Source organism: Astyanax mexicanus, chromosome 2 (assembly GCF_023375975.1).
Source record: "Astyanax mexicanus isolate ESR-SI-001 chromosome 2, AstMex3_surface, whole genome shotgun sequence".
NCBI classification, from domain to species: Eukaryota; Metazoa; Chordata; class Actinopteri; order Characiformes; family Acestrorhamphidae; genus Astyanax; species Astyanax mexicanus.
In genome coordinates, this window is record NC_064409.1 from 64,098,058 (window position 1) to 64,110,266 (window position 12,209).

General features: G+C 38.7%; 1 protein-coding gene across 8 annotated transcripts in view; it reads right to left on the reverse strand.

The window, feature by feature from the left end:
• The window catches only part of brsk2a (BR serine/threonine kinase 2a), a 343,610-nt gene that overhangs the window by 15,068 nt on the left and 316,333 nt on the right, over positions 1 to 12,209 (reverse strand). For 6 of the 8 annotated variants that reach the window (XM_049474717.1, XM_049474716.1, XM_049474718.1 and 3 more), the window contains 4 exons: positions 11,227 to 11,434; positions 8,678 to 8,726; positions 5,145 to 5,268; positions 2,887 to 3,067 (listed from right to left, as the gene is read on the reverse strand). In XM_049474717.1, the coding sequence (XP_049330674.1) occupies positions 2,887 to 3,067; positions 5,145 to 5,268; positions 8,678 to 8,726; positions 11,227 to 11,434 (562 nt within the window). Of the gene's footprint in view, positions 1 to 2,886; positions 3,068 to 5,144; positions 5,269 to 8,677; positions 8,727 to 11,226; positions 11,921 to 12,209 lie in introns of all 8 variants that reach the window. The other 2 variants (XM_049474712.1, XM_049474711.1) reach the window with 1 other exon arrangement.

Consider the following 12,209-nt stretch of genomic DNA (forward strand, 5'->3'; position numbering starts at 1 on the left):
AATGCACCAGTTTCATCACTTTCACAGGTAAATGGCATATATTTACATATAAATAAATCTGAAACCAATAAAATAACAGGAATGACTGTATGCATGACTGACACTGGCATTTAACTGCACATAAAGGCCATTAAATTGCAAGGGCTCTGAGTGTCCCAGCAGGCTAAGCACTGCCACTATGATCAGGAGATCACCGGTTCGAATCCTGTTCATGTAGCTTGCCATCAGCTACCAAAGCCCTGAGAGAGCACAGTTGGCCTTTCTCTCTCTGGGTGGGTAGGTGGTGCTCTCTCCACAAATCACTCCAAAGGGTGATGTTGTTCAGCACAAGGCGTCTGTGAGCTGATGTATCGAAACCGAGTCGCTGCGCTTGACTTCGAGTGCGCTGTGATGCTACATGGCTACAGTTTGAAAAGAGGCGGTGTGGCTGACTTCACATTTATTGGAGGAGGCATGTGCTGGTCTTCACCCTCCTGGTGTTGGGGAATCACTAGTGATAGGGGGAGTCCTAATGAGTGGGTTGGGTAACTAGCCGTGTAAATTGGGGAAATAAAATTAAAATTGCAAGCTTATTATTTTTATATATATATATATATATATATATATATATATATATATATATATATATATATATATATATATATATATATATATGTGTATATATATATATATATAAAAGAATTATTACTCTCAAAGAAGTAGTTGCAAATATATCTGGATTAGAACGCAATGCTATGGAAACTAAGTCACCAGGAATAATAAATGATTAAAATACTTTTTTAAACTGATATGGTCTAAAACGTTTATGTTATATAAATTGAGCTACATATATAGAAGTAGTGCGAAATGAATGTGTAACACATGTCAGTTGTCTTGTTATGAAGTTGTAGAGGTTCTTAAAGGTGTCCTGTGGTAATCCATCCTATGCAACTTTTGTGCTAGGGGTAGAGTGTCCAATAGAATCACACACATTTTTAATGAGGAATAGGTTTGGCAATACAGCTTGTATTGGCATAGTATCTGTGTCATCACTTCCACCAGTAAATGGCACATACTGTATGTACCTGGACAAACATCTGACACAAATAAAATAACAGGAATGACTGGATCAGGCAATCTTCTTCCACTGGCTCTAGTTCTGTCATTTGGTGCCCTTCTGTCATTTATGGCCTGATGGAATTGCCTTTAATGAACCTGCATATCGATGCACCTTGGGTGCACAACTCCCTACCACTGGTTCATGGTTGGTTCTCTTTGGGAATCACTCTTCAGTAAGTCCATGCCACTGATAAAAACATGAGCACCCAACTACCTTTGCCATTTCACAGATGGTCTGAATGTTATGTTGCCATAACCATTTGGCCTTTCTTAAAGTTGCTCAGGTCTTCATGCCACATCCTCCCACATCCAATATGTCGAAAATGAGCACAGACTGTTCCAACACATATCCCAGACCTTGGCGTGTATAAACATATAATATTCTGAAATGCTCTCTCTCTTTCTATCTCTTTGTCAGTTACTTTGGCTTTCAATAAATATCTTTACATTCAATTTATAATCAAGTTACTACAGAAAATACGAGTTTTTCAGTAATCTGATCAATGTTCCTACATGAACTAGGTTATTGATTAGATTTCTGCTTTGCAACCAATCAATAATCTAATCTTATCTAATAATTATAATAGTATAAGACATATAAACATAACATAACACCCAAACTTATGGCGTAAAGACAAAATATGAGGATCATTTCTTTTTTTTTAATCCTTCAGTTTCAGCATCTTTCCTTAGTGCATGCACAGAGTTAAGGCCTATTCAGATGGGATTCGTTTCTCAGGGGGTCCTGGGGTAATTTTCTTTTTTATGGGGGGGTCCTCTGTAATTTTATTCCCGTCTAGATCGACCATGTATGTGTTTTCCTCAGTTGTCCTCTGAGAAAATTCCAATCTGAATTATCTACTCTTTTTTGCTGAACTCCGAGGTCCTCCGGTAATATAATTCCCGTCCGGATTCACATCTCTGAGTTTCATCACCTCACGTTTAATAAAATAGCTATTTGTCCACTGCCACGCACCTTAATTACACGTTGGGCGCACTTTGGTTTCCACGGAGATACACATAAACACAACATCGAGTGGAAATGGAGGAGCTACTGAACGCGATGATTGTGACAGCCAAAAAACTCACTGCTCCTCCTGCAGGAGTTTTATCACTGAGTAGAAATGTGAATTATTTTTCACATACGTTCCTCTGATATGTCTAGATATGGCTTTAGACATACTGTATGTAAGAAAACTCTGAATTAAGTAGATACCTGGAGTGAAATGTCCAATTAATTTGATGAAACCCAGCTCTCTTTATCATATTATTCAAGATTAAGATTTTATTCTTTTTTTATTTTTAGACCTTACGCCGATCCAAGGAATTGTGAGTATGCTGTCTACATGAATGCTTAAATAATCAGATCTGTACATAATCAGATGATGTGCATCTAAACACATGTAAAGACACTCAATGTTGCTGTCTATCTCTCTGTCTATCCCTCTCTATATATATTTCTTTCTCTCACTATTTCTTTTTCTTTCAATCTTTGAGAGGAAAGGTGGGGACGCTTCCAGTAAAGCTTCCTGCAGAGAAGTCATGTCTGAAACAGCAGGCTATGAATGACCTACACTTTACGGAAAGTGCTTCCCCCTCCTTTCAGTTTAAAAAGTCGCCACCACCCTCAGACAGGGCGGTAAAAAATAAAATAAAATAAACTGTGAAAAAAACGAATGTTCAGCTTCTTAAAGAGCAAAGCGCTCTGTTATTCGCAGGTATAGAATAAGGTTCCTGGTATCTGGAGCTGAGGTATCTAGTGATGAGTGTGGTTGGTGCTGTATTTACCTGAGAGCAGGGTGAAGGTGACGGAGTAGATGCCGTTCTCCTTGGTGGCTGTGCTGCTCTCTGTGTAGGTGATGTCCACCTGGAACTTCACAGGCTTCTGGAAGACGGTGGGGCCTGCTGTGGACTTATACTCCGCCCGAAAACTCGTCTGAGATATCACACTGTGACTGAGACTCGGAATCTGAAAAAAAAAAAAGAGGAGAGAAAGAAAGAACGATCATTTATCTATAATTTATCTTTGGAAATACAAATCAAATATCATACATAAATACAGTATGGGTTGTTTTTTTCCTGGACAGGGATGATAAAAAAATGGGAGTATTGCTTTTCAATGTCTCTCTATTCAAATTGCTGCATAGTCCAAAACTAGGCCTAATCCCTGTTTGGGAAACTATTGCACTATTCATCTGCAACGATCTTTTACTAAACTCTGGAACACTGCTGTGAGAATTTAGGATTTAATGGTCTTTATTTAATCTAAAATGGCATCAGTAAAGTCATTGAGATACTGATGCACACTTAAATGCTAATGTCAATCATGGAAACACAATAAAGTATCTGAACTCAGTTATTTTTAAAAAAGAATATTTTAATACTTTTAGTAAGTAAGTAAGTAAAATTTATTTATATAGCACCTTTCACAGACAGAAGTCACAAAGTGCTTTACAAAATAATCCTACACAAGACCATGATACATTATCCAAAATTCTGCTTAAAAAGAACAGTCTTTAAACGCTTTTTAAAAGACTCCACTGAATCAGCAACTCTTTTTTTTAAATAATTTTATTTCTAATTTTTCCCATTTTTCTCCCCAATGTACACTGCTAATTACCCAACCCACTCTTTAGGACTCCCTCTATCACTAGTAAGGCCCCAACACACCAGGAGGGTGAAGACTAACACATGTTTCCTCCGATACATGCGAAGTCTTTTTCAATGCGTTTTCTTTATTTTCATGACTATTTACATTGTAGATTCTCACTGAAGGCATCAAAACTATGAATGAACACATGTGGAGTTTTATGTACTTAAAAAAATGACCTGGTCTCCACAGTCACCGAACCTGAACCCAATCCAGATGGTTTGGGGTGAGCTGGAGCACAGAGTGAAGGCAAAGGGCCAACAAGTGCTAAACACCTCTGGGAACTCCTTCCTTCAAGACTGTTGGAAAACTGTTCATTTCAGGTGACTCTACCTCTTGAAGCTCATTGAGAGAATGATGCCAAGAGTGTGCAAAGCAGTAATCAGAGCAAAGGGAGGCTATTTTGAAGAAACTAGAATATAAAACATGTTTTTAGTTATTTCACATTTTTGTTGAGTACATAAAACTCCATGTGTTCATTCATAGTTTTGATGCCTTCAGTAAGAATCTACAATGTGAATAGTCATGAAAATAAAGAAAACGCATTGAAAAAGAGAAGGTGTGTCCTAACTTTTGGCCTGCACTGTATCTACATTGTATCCAGGTACTAATTTAATGCAAACTACATTTGGAGGTGGTTTACAATCAGATTTGTACAGATGTGTCTCTGTCTGTCTGCTCTGGGCGCTTAAATCTGATTTCAACGTGTCTTTGAGTCCCTCACAGCACGACAAACAACAAAGGTTACACTGACTTTGGCATGAATTTAGTGTGACCGAATTACTATATCAACTCATGCAGATATCCCGTCACCACCCAGTTTAAATGTTTCTGATATGTTCTACAAAAAAAAAAAAAACTAGAAAGCTCCAGACCAAGAGACATCACACCATCCTTCAAAAAAATCACCTTTCACATCTTTCAAAGACAAACTTTCTGCTCACGTTCTACAATGTTGATAAGGAACCATGCAGCAGGCCATGAAAAGTCACTTTCGCAAGCTAACAAGCAACCCTCAATAGCAGCAGGCAGAGCGCCGCAACTCGACCGTTTACTGCCACCTCCGCACCGAGAGCCTTTCACTGCGGCAGCATCTATATGCTAATGATCACTGCTCTTGGTTCATTTTCTATTGACCTCCAATGAATGCCTTGCTTGGGGGGAAAATTCGAAAGCGCCACGGCTTAGCGTTTTTCTGAATTGTGACATAAATCACAAGTATGTTGACAAAACGCTGAAACACTGAGTCTATCAACATGTTTGCTGTGATGGCCCAGGCCCTCAATCTGATAACGCTACCCAGAAAAAATACAGCAGAGCGTGCGAGTATTCAGAAGAGCGATTCAGACAGCGGGGACGGAATGAGAGCGGGAACGCAGGGGAAGGATTCGCCTACCGACAGAAAGGCTTGCACTATGTCGGCTTTGATGGAGCTCAGAGGCTTGTCCTTGATCACCACGAAGATCTGCTCCTCTTTCTCCAGGTTGATAAAATTACCAAACCATGACTTTTTGGCAAGTCTGTGAAAAGAAAGCAAAATAATATATACATAAACACATATTATTACATTTTAAAATGTAAAAACATATAAAATCACATTTTAATAGCGTGATATAATTTAATATGTGAAGTCAAATTGAAGATATATTCAGGTAGATCAAGTCCTGTTTTGGTTCTCTCCTGTCTGACGCTATGTTCTCCCCTACATATGGCCCTATGTGTTCCCCCCATGTCTCCGCCTTAGTCTTTAGTGTTTTCACCTGTGTTTATTTTGTAACTCCGCCTCTCGTTACCTATCCCCAGGTGTTTCATGTTTCTTGCTCCTGTTTCCCTCTTGTATTTATAGCCCCTTTGTTTTTAGTGTACCTTGTCACTTCTTGTATGTGTTTAACGTCTGTTAGGTTGCTTTGTTTCTTGTTTTTTCTGTCTGAAGTTTATTCTATCTGAGTGTTTATTCTAGTAGTCCTGTCTGCTCATGTATCTCATATTTAGTCTCGAGTTCAGTTTTGGTTTATTGTTTGTTTTCCTTGTTAATAAAGACTCTCGCTTACGTCCGCCTCCTCGCCTCACTGTGTGAACGTAGCAAAAACTACAGATCTGTTATTGCTGAATAATAATTCTGCCTGTTACTGCAGATTCAGTTTGTAAGGAAGCAAAAAAAGGCATTAGGCTAGTGCTTTTTTTCCACACACAGCCAGGAGCAGGCAAAAAAATGCATTTATGACACAGAGTGAGAGAGAGAGAGTGAGAGGAAAAGAGAGAGAGAGAGGCAGAGAGGAGTTATATCCAGCTGGTACAGTGAAAGCCTGATGCATTAAGAAAGACAAAAAAAAAAGGAAAAATAAAACAAAGGAAAGGAAAGAAAAGAGTGTGGTCCTGCCGGAGATGAGGCGCTGCTCAGCGTGAGGGAAAACTTTCAGACTGCTGCCTCGTGTGCAGCGTGTGTGGCAAGAAGAGTCACAGTGAGAGGCGGACAGGATCAGGCTTCCAATAAAGAGAGAGAGAGAGAGAGAGAGAGAGAAAGCAGAGAGAGAGAAAAATAGATGGCGAGAGAGAACGAAAAAGAAAGAGAGAGCGAGCAAGAGACAGAGCAGAAAACTAAAAGGCTTGGCAGCGCCAGACATTGCTCACAATGATATTTAATCGCGTTTATGAGAGGTGTGAAGCTGTGCGAATCGAGTTCAAGTGCACAGAGGCTTTTTTCATCAATGGATGATTATTGCTGCAGACGTGTAATTCCTCTTCTACAGAACGCAGCTCTGCAGACTAACTGCGTTTTTATGCTTCGTTCTGGCGCTCCGTCTTCAGCCTGCTCTGTACCTTATCTCTGATTCTTTAATATGCAGCAGAATCACTGCTCGTCTCTGTCTGGGCTCGAATGCGCTGTGTTCACATGCTTTTGTTATTCATCAAACATGAACCTTCAAATGATTTCAGAGAGAAAAATGTGCTGAAGGATAAAAGGCTAATAATAATGTAATAATAATAACAACACTGAGAAAAGCACAGCTGATGCAGGGCTGTTGCTGTGGTGTCATCTGTATGAAACTTGTGTTTTTTTCAGATTCAGATTCAGGTTGCTACGCTATGGTGTTGCTAAGTGGTTGCTTTTGCGCTATAGGGTGGTTGTCACTGTGTTGCTAAATGAATGCTATAGTGTTATTAAGTGGATCCTTAGGTGTTGACAGGTGTTGTTACATGTGTGTTATATTAGGTGGTTGCTATGGTGTTGACAAGTGATTTCTATGTTTCTCTAGGTGGTTTATTTGGTGTTGTTAAGCAGCTGTTGAACTGTAGCTGTAGTGTTATTAAGAGGATGCTGTGGGTTTGCTAGGTGACTGCTGTGGTTGTCCATGTGGTTGCTATGGTGTAATTCAGCTGCTATAGTGTTACATTCAAGGTTCATACACTTTTCAAACAATACATTTTCATCACCTTTTCATGACTTTCCAAGCTTTTTGGCAAATTTGAATAACATGGCAAAAAATAACAAATAAATACAAATCCATATCAAAGTGGTTATAGCAGGCCTATATCTCACTTTTTCACTAGCTGATAAACATTTCTGCATAAATTTCTGCCTTATATGGCTGTGTCTCAATTCAGTGGCTGCATCCTTCGAAGGACTAATTTTAAGGCCGATTATGTCACCGCGGTGCGACTAGGCTGTCCCATTTCTAAGACTCCTTCGAATGCGGCCGACGAATGCAGCCTTCTCTTTCTAGGAAACGAAGGATGCACCGGGTGTATCCTTCACAGCCTACAGTACCCCAAGATTCATTGCGCAGAGGAGTCGGCTGTATTATGTAGTTTATAGATATATAAATACTTATAGATATTACAAATATTATTTATATATTATATAATTTATATTATTTAGTTTATATATATATATATATATATATATATATATATATATATATATATATATATATATATATATATATAAACTAAATAATACTTTATTCTAATTTATTCTCATATACTTCATTTCAAACGCCTTTTTATTTGTTTATGTTCAGTTCCACCCGGTCACATTTAAAATATTTAAGTAATTGCACAGTTAATTAACCTGGACTTAATTAGTTTGGTATTTTGTGGTCTGAAGCAAAACTAGATCAAAATCTCAGGCTCATTTCTCAACTTTGATTGTGGCGGGTAGAATCTCAAACAGGAAACAGGAAATACTCCGTAGGGTGTCCCATTTCAGTAGAGCCACTGCAGCCTACCCATCCTACGAAGGACACACCTTCGTAGACCATGTCCTTCGAAGGATGCAGCCCCTTAATTGAGACACAGCCTATGTGTCTGAATGAAGCCAGACAGCCAATCAGCATTTTTCTCTCTCTCACTGTGTGGATTTACAGTTATGGTTGAAGCTGAAACTCCAGTCTGAATAGGACCCACATGGACAGCTAGCTAATGCAATTAGAGATGTAATGGATTAAAGCCATACATTACATTTTTTTTAAACCAAAACAGTCAATAAACTGTTTTTTTTTTTTTTTTAATTTTCACGATTTTCCCAAAACCTTCTGGGTATTTTGATTTTTACAAAATGTATCCAGGCCTGGAAATTGCTGTTTTCAAACTCCATGACTTTTCCAGGTTCTTCATGACCGTACAAACCCTGTATATTATGGTGTGTGCTACAGTGTTATAAGGTGATCAGTATAGTCAAACGTATTGCTGGGAGTTGTTGCTCTGGTATGGTTATTATTGTTATTTTATTATTGTTTTTTTTTTTAGTTTCCCACTATTTGAAAAAAATGGTCCATCAGATATACATATTGTATATTGGATTTAATAAACCAACCTACTACAAATGTTATGTGACTTACATTTTTTTAACCCTTGATTGAAGTTGTTGGATTGTGGATTGTGTGTGTGTGTGTGTGTGTGTGTGTAATCAATCACAGAAGGACTCACTCTGGGGAAGACTCTGGTGTGAGGCTGGACATCTCCTCTTGGGTAGGAACTGTTTAGGATGAGGTAATAATGTTTTACTGCATTAAATCTAAAAAAAATCTAAACTACAGTCATAGTCTCTTCACAGACAGTAAGTTTACATCTCCGCACACACATCTAAACACTGACAGGGTGTAAATGCACTTAAGAAAACTATCAAATAATACAAACTAGTTAAACACATGCTGGTTGTGTTCTAGTATAAATCTATATATTCTGCCATTTCTACAAAAAGATGTTATTATCTCTCTTAAAGTCATACACATGGACAGAAATAGCTTCCTAGAACAACACACTCTTAAATCAATAGTTTGGTAAAAAAAAAAAAATAAAATCCAATTTAGAGTCATATTTTCTGCAAACCAAGACATGTGGGTTTTCAAATGTTGGTTCTTAACTTGTTCTGAAGCTACAAGGCTAACATTGATAAGAAGAAATGAAATCTTATACCCTGCAAAAATTTGAAGTTTTCAAGTTTCAAGTTTAATTCAAACTTAATTAAAACGAGTCATTAAAAATGTGCATTCCCAATGAACTGACTCAGTTATACAACTGCAATTTGAATAACAACCAATAATAATTCTGAGGAGAAGGATATTGTCATTATAACACATTTTATTTTTTTAAATCTATACTGTCCAAACATTATAATTGTGAGAAACTGTATTATAGTCATTTTTAAACTATGTTATGTCACTTATATTATAATAATGCATTATTAATCCATAATAATGCAATTGCAGCCTTTTAAAGAGGACACTGACATGGGAATTGAAATATAAACATTTTAAATAATTAAAAGGTGCATTTGTAAATAGGAAACATATAGATACTTTTACATTAATGGGTTGACCTCGCTAAGTAAACACTAAGGGCAATATCTAGATCAGCAAAAATATAGATATCATATCCATATATTGTACAATAATTTGATGATGTAATTATTCAGTTTATTGAGGAGTGTATATAAGGTAAAGAGTTTTGTTTAACTAGGTCCAGGCTGAACAAATTGGCAGTTCATTAAAAGTGTGCAGATTCCTGCAGGAAACACTGCAGTGTAATGATCTACTGTATAACTGGGATATGTTGATGAAAAGGAAGCTAAATGACCAGAGCTCACCAACAGCACAAACGCAAACCAGCACAAATGTTCATTTAGTGTGCCGTGGCCGTTTGTCCTTCTTCAAATTTGTTCAGAAATGTTTGGTCAGATTGGACAAGCTCAATCCTCAAACAGAGTGTGTTTGTGTTTGATGAAGCGACACATGCACAGATTCTGCTCTTTAGCTCAGCAAGATTACTAAGAAGCTAAGACACTGATAAAGACATTGATTTAAATTATAGAAATAGAGGACCTCTTGATTATTATGTTGGAAGGAAGCTGAAGGAATTGAGCTCTATGATGTTTTATCTCCATAACATTTAAACTGGAACACCAAGAACTAAGGTAACTGTTAGCAGTTATTAGTCTGTTAAATTGATTTCTACTCTCACATTAACTACACTGAATGGTTTATGTTTATTGTATTGTCCATTCTGTAAAAGTATGTATAAAAGCATATATTCTTATAATTCCCCATTGTTTAACCCTTTCACACTCTGCATCCATTTCAATGGACATGATGTATTTTCTTTATTTGTAAATGTTTTGTTGCACATTATCAACACTGTCTGAGAGCTGTTCTCCTTCAGAATAGACCACAAACCAACCAATGAACAAGTTTATAAACCAATGATACGGTAGCTTGGCCCCACCCACTGCAAAACACTGGGAAAATACAGCAAATTGATTTAAAACTAATTTAATGTGATTTAGGACACTTTTTAATCATGTTTTTTTACTGTTTAGGGATTGTTTATGAAATAAAAAGATCAATATGAAATCTAAAATATTACACACAGGCTTCCAATGCAATGAAAAAAGAAATATATATATATATATATATTTTTGTTTTTAGTTTGGATTTATTTGATTTATAGAATTTATAGCAGAATTGTAGAGTCTGCTTTTATGTGCAATGCAGACAAAAAAAGCATTCTCAATATTTTTTTCTATATCTGGAGACAATTCAGGTCTGAAAGAGTTAAGTAACAGAGATATAATGTTTCATTCGGCATTTGGTTTGTGAGCTATTTTGTCTTTCCTTAAAAATAGCTTAATTTATACTAAAAAGGCTTTGTACAGTTGTTGTACACGATGCCCTAAAATGCACTAAATTGAACAAATTCCCTAATTATGCATATTTTAAACTGTACAGTGTTGGATCTAGTGGGCTTTTACAAATTGCAGCTTATCAAACAGTGTCAGACACAATATAAGGAAGGCTCCTTGACAACTTCATGCAGGGGTATAAGCTTCCATTAAGTCAGAGCTAAAGTGTCCTCATAAATTGTGGAATATAATCCTTCACTGAACATTTCCTTTATCCTGTTGTGCCAGTCTGAGGCTTGTTAATGCTTTCGATGCTAGATGTAGCTTTTCATGTCGTCCCTGCTGTTTTCTGGCGTACCTTGCAGTTTCCTGCGGTGGAAGCGCGGCGAGCCCAGGAAGCTGTTCTTGATGGAGTTGAGGCGTGTCCTCCAGGGCATTCCCCCGATGGAGGGGCTTGGAGGAGGTGTCGGGGTTGGAGTACCCGCCGGGCTCTCCTTGGGCGTGTGGACGGGTGTCCCTTTGGGGGTGGGGAGAGGACTGCCCCTGGGGGAGGGGTGGGGGGTCACCTGTATGGTGGGGATAGATTTGGTGCTGTGGTCAGAGCCGGGTACAGGGTGGAAGTGGTGTAGGCGGATTGGAGCGAGAGGCGTGATGGGTGTGAAGGGCACTGAGAGTTGAGGAGGGGCGGTGATAATGGGGGTGACCCGGCGCACCAAAGGGCTGCCGGGAATGGGAGGCGGCTGCGGCTGGGATGGGGTGGAAGGCTCTGAGCGTGCTGCAGAAATGGGCTGGGGCTCAGTGTCTGGTAATGGGTTAGATCTAGTGGCGTGTAAGGGCTTATCGGAAACTTTAGGCTTGGCTGGAAGAGTCTGGGTCTTGGGGCACGGACCCAGGAGCGACATGGATGCTGAATTTGGGGACAATGAGTTGGGCGTTGGTGTATGAGCCTCAATTTGGTTAGCACAGGGCTGTTCTGGGGAATCAAGGGGACTAGTGTTGGGCGATAGGGAAAATTCAGATGTCTGTGGGGGTACAAAGAACTTCCGACCCGGCTATTTGAACGGGAAGTGGGTGGGACCATAACATAGCAGCACACACACACACACACACATACACACATGCACAAAGGAACGGCAGAAGGAGAAGATTGAACAGCCACAAAGGAGCACATGCACGAGGTCAAGGTCATGGACGTAGGTGCATCACAAGCGGATTGGAAAAACCACGGCATTGCAGAAAGAAAAGACAAAGAAAAACAAAGCATGCAGTTAGCCAAGACAGGAAGAGACTGGAGCATCGGCATAAACATCCACGGAGCAGAGTGAAAGAACAGAAACCACT